The sequence below is a fragment of the Eimeria maxima genome, genomic scaffold (genome assembly GCF_000499605.1).
Source record: "Eimeria maxima Weybridge genomic scaffold, Emw_scaff182, whole genome shotgun sequence".
NCBI classification, from domain to species: Eukaryota; Apicomplexa; class Conoidasida; order Eucoccidiorida; family Eimeriidae; genus Eimeria; species Eimeria maxima.
The window spans coordinates 12501-26120 of NW_013564728.1; the positions used below are offsets into that span (position 1 = coordinate 12501).

The 13620-nt window shown below is 50.8% G+C and overlaps 2 protein-coding genes across 2 annotated transcripts; one reads left to right on the forward strand and one right to left on the reverse strand.

Annotated features, from left to right (window-relative positions):
• Positions 1-341: 341 nt before the first annotated feature.
• EMWEY_00020120 (hypothetical protein, conserved) lies at positions 342-5714 on the reverse strand (the record flags this gene model as incomplete). The annotated part of the gene is made up of 2 exons (XM_013480333.1): positions 342-1222; positions 1559-5714. 2 exons carry the CDS (start codon positions 5712-5714, stop codon positions 342-344), a joined length of 5037 nt encoding a protein of 1678 aa, XP_013335787.1.
• A 5349-nt stretch (positions 5715-11063) lies between these two features.
• EMWEY_00020130 (hypothetical protein) lies at positions 11064-12493 on the forward strand (the record flags this gene model as incomplete). Its single annotated transcript, XM_013480334.1, has 4 exons — positions 11064-11363; positions 11971-12062; positions 12293-12355; positions 12442-12493. The coding sequence occupies 4 exons, from the start codon at positions 11064-11066 to the stop codon at positions 12491-12493; spliced, it is 507 nt and encodes a 168-aa protein (XP_013335788.1).
• Between the last annotated feature and the right edge of the window lie 1127 nt (positions 12494-13620).

Consider the following 13620-nt stretch of genomic DNA (forward strand, 5'->3'; position numbering starts at 1 on the left):
ATACTGCACGTATTATTACCGTGCATATGCAACAACAAAAGCCCCTTGCATGCAATATGCATGCATGTATACAAAGATGCTGCACGTATTACCGCACATGCATGCATAAAAAGCCCCGAAAACTTTTGCATGCATGCATGCACACAAAGCCCCATGCATGAATTATACAGTGGGGCTGTTGGTATTAAAGATACAACGATGTGTCTTATTTAAATAAGAAAAACACCACCATATTAATGACAAGAAACACACTACTCCCTGCTGCTGCTGCTGCTGCAGCTGCAGCTGTTGCTGCTGCTTTTGCTGCTGCTTTTTTTTTTATTTTTTTGGTGCTGCATTCTCTATACAGAAGGCAGTTCTTTAATTGAGTCATGAGCGGTTGCTGCTGCAGCAGGAGCTGCAGTTGCTGCTGCTGCTGCTGCTGCTACAGACGGTGCTGCTTCTCTTTTTGCGGGTGCTGCAAATTTTGCAGGTTCCGCATGCTGCTGCTGGAGTTGCTGCAGCTCGTGCTGCTGCTGCTGCAGTTCATTATTATCTTCTTTGCTACCATTGTCTTGTTCCCTTGATAACAAAGTAGGCATAGGAGGAAGAAGGGAAGAAGGAGGAGCAGCAGCAGCATTAAGTAGATGACGTAGCCTCTTATAATGAGGCTCAGGAGAAGCATTAAATGCAGGATTACCTCCTGCTGCTGTTGCTGTTGCTGCCGCTGCTGCTGCTGCAGCGGCTGCAGTTGCTGCTGCAGCTGATGTAGCTGCAGCAGCAGATGATGTTTGCTGTCTGCATCTCTTGTTTGCGGTTCCCGAAGAGCTTTTGCTGCCGCTGCTGCTGCTATTATTATTGTTGCTGCTGTTGCTGCTGCAGAATGCTAGTAGGGGCCCCCTTTCGCTGTCTTGAGACAGGGCCCCCCCTCCTGCGTCGTCCCATATAGTTGCATCAAGAGGCTGAGGAGGGGAGCAGCAATTCTCATCTGTCTCTTGGCAGCTTGCTGCTGCAGCAGCAACTGCTGCCTTAATAGATTTAACTAAGGGTGCATCTGCTGCTGCAGCAGGAGGAGGTCCTGCTGCTGTGTCTCCTGCTTCCTCAATACACGACCGTATAGATCGGGACAATACACACTCTAATGCCTCATGTATAGGGGGACTAACATCAAGCAGCAACCTGTTGTTGCTGCTGTTGTTGCTGCTGTTGCTGTTGTTGCTGCTGCTATGATGATGATGCGACCCTGTTACGCATGCCGCATCCCTACCTAACCCACAATCTGCTGCTGTCCCTAAGGGACTCCTGTTGAGTCCTGCTGCTGCAGCAGCTGCAGCAGCAGCAGCAGCAGCAGCAGCAGAATTTTTTGTTTTAGAGTGTCTAGGTTCATGTATAGATAGTGAATGATTAGGGTTTGAATTAGAAGCTACAGCAGCAGCTGCAGCAGCAGCCGCAGCAGCAGCTGCAGCAGCAGCAGCAGATCTTTCTCCATCCCTCTCAGCAAGTAAATTTTCCTTAAATCTTAATGCATTTAATTGTGCCTCCTCTACACTCTTATAATTTTTTATATAAAAAGACTTACTATGCTTCGATCCATCACTCGTTTTCCATTGAGCCATAAATCTATTTTGGCTTCGATCAAAAGTGATGCTTCCAGATACGACACGTAGACGCTGCTGCTGCTGTGGTAGCTGTAATTGTTGTTGTTGTTGCTGCTGCTGCTGTTGTTGTTGTTGCTGCTGGTGCTGGTGTTGCTGCTGATGTTGCTGCTGGTGTTGTTGCTGGTGATGATGATGATGGTGCTGCTGCATATGATTATTATGATTATTATTTTGTTGGTGGTGATTCGTTGTGCTCGTTGTTGTTGTAGGGTGGTGGAGGGAGGAAAAGGATGGGGATTGTCCTGATGATACTACTGATGCGGGTAAATAACCACCGTTGCTGCTGCTCATTGTACTTGTACTGCTGCTGTTGCTGTTGTTGCTGCTGTTGCTGTTGCTGCTGTTATTACTGCTGTTATTACTGCTGCATTTGTGACCCAAACGACGCAATTCTTCGGCTGTTGCTGTTGCTGTTGCAGCAGCTGCTGCTGCTGCGGCTGCGGCGGCAGCAGCTGCTGGAAGCCTACGACCTTCCCCAGATCCATGGGGGCCCCCCTTCCCCTTCGTACTAACACCCCTTGTACGTCCTGAGGACCCTCGGGGGCCCCCATTAAAACTCCATTCGGAGCTGGAGGAAGCAGCAGATCTCTTTGTCTTAAGCTTGCGCGGCATACCCGGATGGGAAGCTGCGGTGCTGCTGCTGCTGTTGCTGCTGTTGTTGCTGCCGTTGCTGCTGTTGTGGGAAGACGCCGCGCTGCCGTTGCACTTCACGTCTTGCAACAAACTAAGGGCCTTAAGGGTACCATCCCCTAATAGGGTACGAGCAGATGCGGGGCCCTTTAAGCCTAAGGAGGCCCCTCCTAGCAAATCAGTATCAACAATACTTTGTAAGGGCAGCAGCGGCTGCTGCAGCGCAGCAGCAAGAGCACCTTTAGCTGATGGTGCTGCTTCAAGACTAGCAAGGAGACTGCATATCTCTGCTGCTGCTGCTGCTGTTGCTTGTGCTGCACTGGCGGCGTTTGGCGTTGCAGGAGGCAATGCTGCTACCAGAGGGCCAGCAGCAGCTGCAGCTGCAGCTGCTGCCGTTGCGTCTCCTCCTTGAGGTGCTTCTGTTTTGTGCTGCATGCGCTTTGTAACACGCACTGCTTGCTGCTGCGTCTCGTCTCTCCCTCCATACTTGCTGCAGCCAAAGTTTTTGCTGCTGCTGCTGTTCTTCCCCTGGTTCTTCCATAGAGCTACCCAGCTGTCTTGTGTAGCATCAAAGGAGACACTTGGCGACCCTGAAGGAGACAGCAAATCACCCATTGGGCTTCCACACACTTGCGGTGCTGCTGCAGCAGCAGCAGCTGCTGCTGCTGCACCGGTGCCACCCGCAGCAGCAAGATCTAGACCTGCAGCAGCAACCTCTTGCGATGCGGCTTCTGAACCCCACAACGAGCTGCTGGTGCTTCTTGTTATCAGTGGCGCTGCAGCAGCAACAGCTGTGTCCGGCTTGACCCCTCCTGCAGCAGCAGCAGCAGGGTACTCCATAAGAGCAGCAAGAGGGTAGGAAGCACAGCGTTTTGCCATGCTGTTGCCTTCCTGCAGTTGCTGCTGCAGTTGTTGCTGCAGTTGTTGCTGCAATTGTTGCTGCAGTTGTTGCTGCAGCTGCTGCTGTAACTGCAGTTGCTGCTGGATTTGGTGCTGTTGCTGCTGCAGCTGCTGCTGCTGCTGCAGCGGAGAGGAACAGACGTCAGCTATTGCCTGGGCCCCTAATGCCCGCAGCAACTCGGAGGTTGTCTCCACAGACCCCTTCTTGTCTCTAGCAGCAAAAGAGGAGACAGTTGCTGCAGGTGTCCCTAGGAGGTGTTGTTTGTCTCCGTTTGCTGCAGGCCCAACAGCAGCAGCAGGAGTAGGGAAAGGAGCACTAGGAGGTAAAGGAGACCCACATACAAAGTCCCCGCAGCCACGGGAGACACCCCGTACGTCAGCCCCCTTTACACCAGCAGCAGCAGCAGCAGCAGACATTAAACCTTCTGTCTCCGATGCTGCCTCTAAAGAACGGATTGTTGGGCTGCATAGAAGGGACGGTACGGGGGTTGCTGTTGCAGATGCTGCTGCTGCTGCTGTTGCTGCTGCTGCTGCAGCAGCATCGACCGACAAGCCTCGGCACTCCTCGCCCAACCGTCGACCGCGCAGTCCTGCTGCTGCAGCTGCAGGACCCTCTGCTGCTGCTGTGGACGCATCTCCAGCAGCAGCAACTGCAGCAGCAGCGGTCTTGTTATTTGCTGCTTCGTATAGCAGCTGCAGTGCAGCAACTGCTTCCTCAATAACAGGTTGTGGCAGTCTCCTTAATAGATCATGGGGTTTCTCCTCCGGCAGCAGCAGGGACCCTTCTGCTGCAGCAGCAAGCAGCAAAGAGGGTGCTGCATGCACCGCATGCAGCAGCAGCTTCCCTAGTATAACATGCGAGTAAATATGCAGCTGAGGGGGGGCCTGAGCAGCTAATATGTTGTTATAATGGTGTATATACACCGGAGAACGCGACAGCAGCGGCAGCAGTTTGCTGCTGCTGCTGCTGCTGCTGCCAGCTAGATGGATGCTAAATAATGCCTCTAGCAGCTCGCAGCAAAGCTGCTGCAGCGCAGCAAAAGAAGGAGGAGGATAAGGAAGGAGACACTTTTGAAGGCGCTGCAGAGGGGACAACCCCACATTGTCCAATGCCAAACATGTGCTGCTGCTGCTGCTGCTGCTGTTGCAGCTGCTGCTGTTTTTGCTGCTGCTCTTGCTGCTGGTATGATTCTCCACCGCAGAACCCTCGGTCGTCGGTATCTGTGTATGACTTGCTGCACCTGCACCTGCTGCACCTGTTGCTGTTGCTGCAGCAGCAGCAGCAGCAGCAGCAGGTGTATCCTTACGGCAAACAAGATTTAATGCAGAGAGAAGGTTGCTGCATCTAGCAGCATTAAGTGGGCCCTGGCTGCATGCAGCTGGCAGCAAATGCTGAAAGGCGTAGATGTAGGCCTCCATATCTGCGAAGCTTGACGCCTTACTTATACGTTCAATATGCTGCGCTATGGATGCAGCAGTTGCTGCTGCTGCTGCTGCTGCTGCAGCAGTTGGAGGAGACGGACTACCCCCAGGGCTGCTGCTGCTGCTGCCGCTGTTGCAGCCAGAACCAAGACTCTGTATCAACTCTATTAGGACAGCCTGTGTTGAGGAGAGGGCACTGTTGTTTGCTGCTGTTGGTGGGGTGTCCGTAGCAGCAGCTGCTGCTGCTGCTGCCGCAGCAGCAGCAGCAGGTTCAGCTTCTTGAGACATTGTTGTATTCCCTACAGGAGGGACAGAAGAGGGACTATGAGCAGCAGGAGGGATATCTGCTGCTTCTGCTGCTAAGGGTGTTGTTGCTGCAGTAGAGCTCGATGCCTGTGCTGCAGTAGGGGAGTTAAGAGCAGCTAAGGCAAGAGAATTGTCTCCTTGGGGCCCCCCTGAGGGGACCTTCCCTGCTGCTGCTGCTGCTGCTGCTGCTATGGGAAGTGTCTCCGATAGATCTTGGGTTGGAGGAGACAGTACATTGTCTCCACCTTTAACATTGACGGGACCCGCTGCAGCAGTAAGCGAGCAGCAAGCAGGAGGAGACACTTTGGGGCTGCTGCTGCTGCTGCTGCTGCTGTTGCTGCTGCCTTTGCATGCGCTGCTGTCTCCTTCTGGCAGCAACTCCCTTAGACATCCACCATTAGAGTAAGAGCCTAAAAAGGGACTCAAAGAGAGACAGTCCCCGCAGCTGCTTCCAACACCTGCAGCAGGTGCAGCAGCAGCAGCAGTGGATGCTGCTGCTGTTCCTGCTGCTGCTGCAGCAGAGCCCCCAGCTGCTGCATCTAAGACATCTGATGTATAGCCAATATTACCCATATCTGCAGGGGAGGAGACAGCAACGGAGACAGTTGTCTCCTTAGTAGATAAAGGTCCCTCTCCCTTCCTTAATGATGAATGCCATAGTGTCTCTAACACTTGCGGAGAACATAAAGAAGAACCCTCATTGCTGCTGCTGCTGCTGTTGCTGCTGCTGCTGCTGGTTGTGATTGTAGAGGGAGCAGGAGATGTACCCCCAGGTGCTGCTGCTGCAGCAGGCTGCTGTAAATCGGGTTGCGAAGCCATAGTTGACCACTAGGGAGCAGCAGCAGCAGCAGGAAGACCAGCAGGAAGAGCAGCAAGAGCAGCAGCAGCAGAAGACAGGAGACCACAGCACAAGTCGGTAGGGGGTGTCTCTCTCTTATGTATACCTGTGTTTGTCTCTGTCTAAGGGAGACAAAAGAGAGACACTTGTGCTGCTGCTGTATAAGCAGCAAAAGACTTGTAAGGCCTGAGTGTAAGTAATATAAGGAATAAGCAGCAAAGGAAGCAGCAGCAGCAGCCGCAGGAGACAAAAGGAGACAAGAAAGGGGGAGGCAGCACAGGAGTTATAAAGTGCTGCTTAAATAGAAAAGAGGGAGGAAGAGAAGAGGTGTTAAAAGGAGAAAACCTAAAGAATAAAAACAAGGACCTGAAGGAGGAATAGTTGATTAGTTGGCCTGCTGCAGCAGCAGGGAGCAGACGATCCCGCGGCGGAGCGGCTGCTGCTGCTGCTGCTGCTGCTGCTGTTGTTGCAGGTATAATTTGGATGTCTAAGGAGGTATATGGGGTTTAAAAGAAGAAAAATAAAAGAATTAAATCATAAAATATATATTTATACAGGACGGCAAAGGAGAATTCCCCTGAAGACGCCGAACTGCATAGAGAAGGGAGGCTTTTTCTTTAGGCCATTGGCAGCAGACACACCAAGGAGGGTCTTTCTTAAGGCCTCCCTTCTTGTTATCAAGGGGAGAAGAAGATAAAATAACTCTTTATTAATAAACTAAACAACAAACAGGACAAGAAAACATGGAGGAGGAGGGGAGAAAGCGCAAGGGGTCATCGCAGGCAGCAAACGAACCGCAAGAAGAGGGAAGGTGAACAAGAGGTTGTTAATAAGTGGCGGGGGAGAAGAAAGGAGGCAAAACACAGACAAATGGGGGCTTGTTATAACCCTTATAAATATTTCTTTTTTATTATTTATTCAAGCGACAAATACAAAAGAAAGAAGGACTCATTTAAGCCAAGAAGGAACCAAGAACAGAGACTGGCAGCCGCTTTATCTCCTCCACATTGCCTGGAGAGTGTATGTGTATAGGATATACACGCGTGTCTGGCAACCCCTGCCGCCCTCTATGGCACCCTGTTTAACAACTTTTCTCATCCCTTCTTTATTTTTTACCCCTTAAAAAACATTTATTTTACTTTTAATAACCCTATTTCCAACAATATACAAGAAACACCCCTTAAACCTGCCGCCGACGCTGCCGCGCCGTTCCCCGACCCCACCGCAAACAAACACCCCCCCTCCCAGCATCTCCCTTCTCGGCACCGCCAACCGCCCTTCAAAAAAACACAAAGAAATTAAATTCATCATTTCAATTAAATTATTTATAAATACAAACTCTCTCTGCAAAGGAAGAACTTCTAACGCCTTTTTCCTCCCTCTCACACCTACCACGCCACGACCAGCACAGCCAACAACTACTCATGTCTGTAGCACCGCTCCACTACACCCCGTTCCTAATGGCGTACCAACGGAAGCCGCACAAGGGTAACAATGCTGGCCAACTAAAAAACATAATATTGCTTTTTAGCGAAGGATTAGGAAGATTTTTCTCACCCCCTAATTGCCAAAATTTCCTCCAGATTCTAGCGGGGGTACTTACCCTAGCCTGTCTAGCAAGATCTGTCAGAGGTCGGCAAATCCAGCTAAGCAGGTACTTAAGTAATTACCTGGGAATTACAGAAAAGCAACAGTACTAGAGTTCTCCACTAGATTTGTAGCATAGTCTGTCCACCATTGCTACATCTGTCAATATAGTGCGCACATTCGCTCCTCGAAGCCAAGCCACTCCCTAGCAGCATATAATAAGACTGTCAGTGCACGCAACGGAAGCAAGCGTGGATATGCTCAAAACTGGGGTTGCCCTGCGCCACGTATTGCAGCACAACTTGTTGCGATTCCTGCTCTAACGAGGCTCCTCGATCTTGACACATGATCATCGTGAACACCACGAGTTTCTAAAACCCAGCAGAATTGTCATGCATTCTCCTTGTCTCACTGGCTCAGTTGCCTAATTTTGTGGTGTTAATTCGATTGACTATGATGAGCTGCAACGCACTTAGCTGCAACGCTGTCACGGAAGCAAGTGAACTGAAGCCCCACCAGACGTGCTCGGTTTGCATTAGGCAGCCTGAAAGCAAGTAGGAGTAAATGCTCCAACTCCACATACCCAATGCTACTCTACTCCTTCGTTTCCTCCCCGATCCAACGTAAACCCTCATGTAGCTGGTTCCGTATCAGGAGATAAGTGGGTCAAGAGGAGAGCTCCTGCCGCGCTTACTGCTGCTGCAGACAGTATGGCTGCTGCTGTTCAATCGGCTCATCTTGCACGGTTTCTGTCCCGTTCCTTGCTTTCTCAACTCTTGCTGCTGCGTCTATTGCGGTAGCAGACCTTGCTGCTTTATCTCTTTCTGCCGCATCACAGCGACAAAGAGGGGGGCTCCTCCCACATTTGCACAAAAGTCTTGCATTTGACTCAGTATTCAGCAACATACATTCGTTTTGCCTTTTCTCTGGAGCATTCGTCTTCAGATGTAAATTTTGTTGTGCTCGTATCTTTCTCAGTCCCCTTGCTCGCCTCGGTTCTGTGCTACGTGTGTTGGTTGTGCTTTTGCCTCGGCTGGTGGTCACCTCATCACTTTGGCTGCATCAGCAAATTTACTTTATCCTGCAGCCAGCCTCTTCGAGTCATTTTAGGAGTACTCTGTTGTCGCTCATGTGGTTATTGGATTCGGTCTGCTCTGTCGGAGCTGGCATACACCTAAACCCAGTCAGCAGAGTCCCTCATACAAAGGGAGATGCAACTAGTGGGCACTGCCCCGACGAAACACAAGGGGACAATATCACCGACAACAGGCAGAAAACTCTCAACACCAATGCCAGAGGTGGGCAGACCCTGAAAGCGGTCGGCGGCATCTGATCTTTTGCTGCATTGTGACTTTGTATTGATAGTATTGAATGCGTGGGAAGGTGCGTTATCTCCTATACTTGCCCTTTACTAACACCAGCTTCTCTCCAAGTACGCTAGTTGAAGGTTGAACTCCTCCTTTTCTTGGCGGTTTGTATACTTACCAGTCGGGGTCCTTCCGTGGATGCAGAGGCAGTCTGCACAGCGGAACGGGCTGGGGGAACCACTTTAGTCCCGCTGGCGTGCAGTCCGTGGCCGCCCCCTTTAGGAGGTCATTCTTACATAACAGTATGCACGAATTGATTTTTTTCTGTGCAAAAATCAACTGTTTGCCGGCCAGACGGCGGTTTCTCTAAAGTCGCTTTCTGCGTAGGTCCGTAGCGGTGGAGTGCATGCTCTTAGGTTCCTTGCAGTGCCTCTGCATTTTTTCTAGCCTCACGGTGCCTTGCTTCTTGAGATATTGATTCCATTTTTTCTGCCTTAGGGAGTGGCTTGTTGGAGGAACTGAGATTCACACACTCCGACTGCGTCCTCAGACATGGACCCCAGTAGCCCCTTTAGGAGGCACGTATGTTCGCCTTCCATTAGGTCACCTACTGTGTGCGCAGGAATATGTGGTGGGGCCGTCCAGCGCAGAAGTCCCGTATCATACGAATGGCGACCTCTTCTGAGTTGAACTCACATGCTACTGACGGAGATATGTAAGTCTTTTGTCCTGCCTGCCCGGGTGGCAGGCAGGACAATCGTGGCAGAGGTTGCGCCAAACAAATGACAAGCAGGTGGCACCTCATTGCTGTAGCTTGAGATAGCAGGTCCATTCCGCAACGCACTTCAAGCAACTGTATGAAGTCCTTCACACAATGATGCTTGGGTATTTGAACAACCACGACACTTCTGGAGGCGGCTCCACGCGGCAGGGTTTCCCTAATTTGCTCATCGTAGTTGTGCTCATCAGCGCATGGGGGCCGGGAGCCTTTCCACAACCGCTCTGTTGGTTTTCCTAGCGGCTCTTCCGAGGTTTGCTTTGCATTCATGTTCGTTACTTTTTTTTTTTTTATCGGATGCACTGCTTACTACTCCCCAGATTCTGCGGCTGTTGCAGGATGGCAGCATTCCACGGTTTCTATGTTGAGATTTTCGGTACTATCAGAGAGCTGTTGGTAGCTGCAATACATCAAGGGCTAAGATAAGCGTCCCCTCAAAGCATCTGACTTTTCTTCGACTGTTCAGCTTTCCTGGGCACAGCAGCTAGTCGGTTTGGAACTGGTGCAGCCAGCTGGGCCAGCAGTCGCGCGATTCCTGGTGAGCGGAAACTTTTTGGCTTCTATATTCAAAGATAACCAAACTCCCGTTGCAGTATGCGCCAACGCAATTTTTAACTAATTAGTTGGCCCTGCCTGCACACAAGTAGAAATACATGCACCAGCATCTGACCGTGACTCAAGAAGGTGTTGAACATCGACGAAGAATAGTGGAATAGCAACTGACACCTTTTGGTCCGTGAAACCATGTGCTGTCACAACACAATGATACTCTAGTTAAGGCATCTGCGACTTTATGGTGAGATTTGCAGCCTTACGTTTCCTTTCGCAATCCTGGGATACTGCCACGAGTGACGTCAATTCCCCGTCTTATCCAGGGAGGGTCGTGGGCTGCAAAATAGTCGAAACTTTTAGTACTAAGACAAACCCAGGAAAAGCAGATAGACTACCCTCCTGTCTGTGTGTGAGCACAGGGTCGTTGGGCTTTTGGAGAACAGGCGCTTTGCTGATGTGCAGCCTATCCTACTGCGATTTCCCCCCCAAGGCAGCTACAAGAGCAGGTCTCCCCATTCTCAAAAGTAAAATCGTTAAGCCCTTATCTGGTTTTTGACTAGTAAACATTCACGTAAATATCGATGCATCTGCCGACCGCTGGTAGCCGTCAATACGGTGTTTCAGCATCGTACCCAGACACTGCAATCTCTCAAGGCTGTTCATCAAGCCCTCTGTATAATCAATGTTAGGTAGATGTTAGCAAACAAATGAGAATTGTACAGGAGTTCACTTTTAGCGGCATTGTACAACGTAGCAGCACAACAGGCATTCCTCCCTTAGTGCCTCAAAGCCAAAACGAATGTGTCGTGCAGATCTGCCCAAAGCTTTAGCCGGTATAGTTGAAGATATCTTTGCGTTATTTCAAACACTTTGATTTGTCTTAGATCACCGCCTTCATCGGGCCTTTTCATTATACTGAGCAGTTCTGCTGTCCAGCCCTTTGCAAGCCCGAGCCTCACACTGCTCGTACCGCAGCTGGATGTCGTCGGCATCTTACATCTATTCATTCATGGTTATCACTAACAAGCCTAATTCCTTTCAAATCTGAAACTATCACTGCATTAGGCTTCCACTTTCTCCCCATCCAACTTTTCTTCCTTTCGACAATGTCGGATCGTCATTGGGCGTGCGGGCCCTGGCCCGCGCTCAAGGCTGCAACATTTTTCGTTGCTGCAGCCTTATTAGCCCTTTCTTCACCTACTTCAGCTGATTATCTAGCCCAAACAAGCGATGTGAAGGTTCAGGAGGAGGTTTCTGGTCAGACAAAGTGGAATGTTGAACTTGAGTCCCTCCTGGGAGGCAGGTTTGAGGCGGGGCTTACGTCACTAAGAAAAGGATTGGGGGCAATCGGAATCGCCTCTGCTATAGCATCAATACTAGTCTTTTTTATCATTCTCGGACACACAGTAAGCACCACTGGGATAGCGGGCGCACTGGATCTATGCTATCAGCGACGGGCCCTTTGGCTTCAATGGTAAAAATGTCTTCTCCCTTCCATCCTATTGCCAGTGGACTGCTCAGAAGGACAGGTTTACGCAGGCCTTTCCACTGAGCTAATCCATGGGATCTTCTGCAGGCGGTGAGCAGCCGCCGTTGGTCCCCAACACCAGGCAGCGGTACCGTGCTACCGGCGTGCGCGCAAATAATACTGCCGTGACCCACCGGTGCGGCGGTTGATTTGAGGGCTAAATGGGGAAAATTCGGCTTACTGTCTAGTCGTGGGGGCATGCCGGCAGCCTCGGGCGGCAGAAGCAGTGCGGCTGCAACACTTCCGTGGTGGCACCTTCCTATGAGGCTATAGTGGAGGGCGTGTTGGAACCACGTTTCATCAGCCAGGCTCGATTACTCAGGAAGTGGGCTAAGCAGTGCCAGAACCACTAGGTTGCAAGACGTTGTTGCAGCCATTAGCCTGGCGTCACAACTGTGCTGGCCGGCTGCGTATTTGTAGTTCCACCATGCCTACCCGGGTTTCCCTCAGGCTCTGTTTAGGCACTTCCGGTTGTCTAGCGTTAGCACGCTACACAGACGGAAGATCGGTCCGAGCGGACGCGCAAAGACTTGGCAGTGACAAATGCAATGCTGCCACTGCCAAACATCGGCCAACAGTGGGACAGAGTTAGGGGCTAGAGTTGAATTTCCACTTCTAGGGACCAGGGGATCTGTTTTGTAGGCAGTGAGCGTTGCGTAGACAACTACTTTCGCTTCTTTGGCTTTGAGCGGATCTGCGTTTCGGACCCATATAACCACACTGTAGTCTCATGTTGAGTGTTGCGATGCCAAGGATAGTGTTGTGCGTATTTGTGGACGATTTGTTTTGAGCATCTCGCTTGTGTAGAGTCGATTCGATTTTGTACGTGCCTGTGACTCCTACGATTTGTGGGCGGAAGATGGTGGTTAGGTGAGCGGATGGGTCGTTTGAAAGGCTGTATGTGGCCCACAGCGAGTGGAAACCATTAGCACCACCCAACGGTTGCCTATACGCAGGGCATCGACTATACGCGACCTTGAGCGATATGGTGGATTCAAGCGCATGTGAAGACTCACATGAATGAAGCAGTCGGTGGTAGCAAGAGGAGTGAAGAACTCAAGTATATTTCCACCCCTGACAGTACTGCTTTCTTCCGCTGATTAGGGAAGAGACGCAGCACATTCGGGGATCAATTTTTTCGATGAGTCTTACGACGGAATGTGTTTTATTCCCAATTCGCTAAGACATCATTGTTGTCTTGGGTAGCCGGTGCAAGAGGGCATATGCGACACAGTTCTTCTCCACAGTGTCTTTTCTCCCAAACATGCCGAGAGCCAGAGAGCTTGAGACGGATTTCGGTTTCCATTGGCGTGTTCCACCAATTTGTGCGAATTGACAGACGAAGGGGCTGTGTAGTGGTAGCTGTGGTCGGGTTGGTAGAGGCCTTACGGGTGTTCATTCGAAGGCACATAGCTTCCTTGCCTTCAGAAAGTTCGTCGGAGATGTTGCAGCACTGAATGCTTCAAAGTTGTCTCAGCTAACTCTTGGCTGGTTGGGCGTGGCTGGTCTCCCATGGCGATCAGGGCTTTCAGAGCATTATGTTTATTGCAGGGATGAATGAATGAGCTGTATGACAGTCTACTCTCACGTTCAGCTTCGCGCTTTGTTGAGAGTCCCCGGTGCTCGCGGACAGCTAGTATGCTTGCTAGCAGCATTGTGAGAATATTTTCCAAAAAACTTGTACGGTGTCTGCAAGCGGTATAGCTGCGCTTGCAGGGAGCGGCATTATGGGGGGGTGGCTATCTGGGGAAGGCACATTCAACGCGTCATCCGGATTCATACTGGGAAGTCGGGGGATACGTGGACCACAGCAAGTAGGTATTTTATTTCGATAGCCCTACAAAGTGAGAGGGCACGAAATCTATTTTGAGGGCAGCTTCGCGTCTATAAACGGTAGTTTCGTGATGCTTACGCTTGCCGGCTAAAATGGGACTTTCTGGCATTTGAGAGGGGACGTATCTTGACGGCGGAGTCACTGTGTCAAATCTACAGGGGGTTTAGGCTGTCCTAATGGCCTCTTTTGCATCCCTTGAACATCCCTTATACTAATTCTCCAAACAAGGTCACTCCATTCTCTCGAGTAGGCAGTGGGTCGTTTGCACCGCTCCCTACACCACATGTTCGGCCTGAAGTCG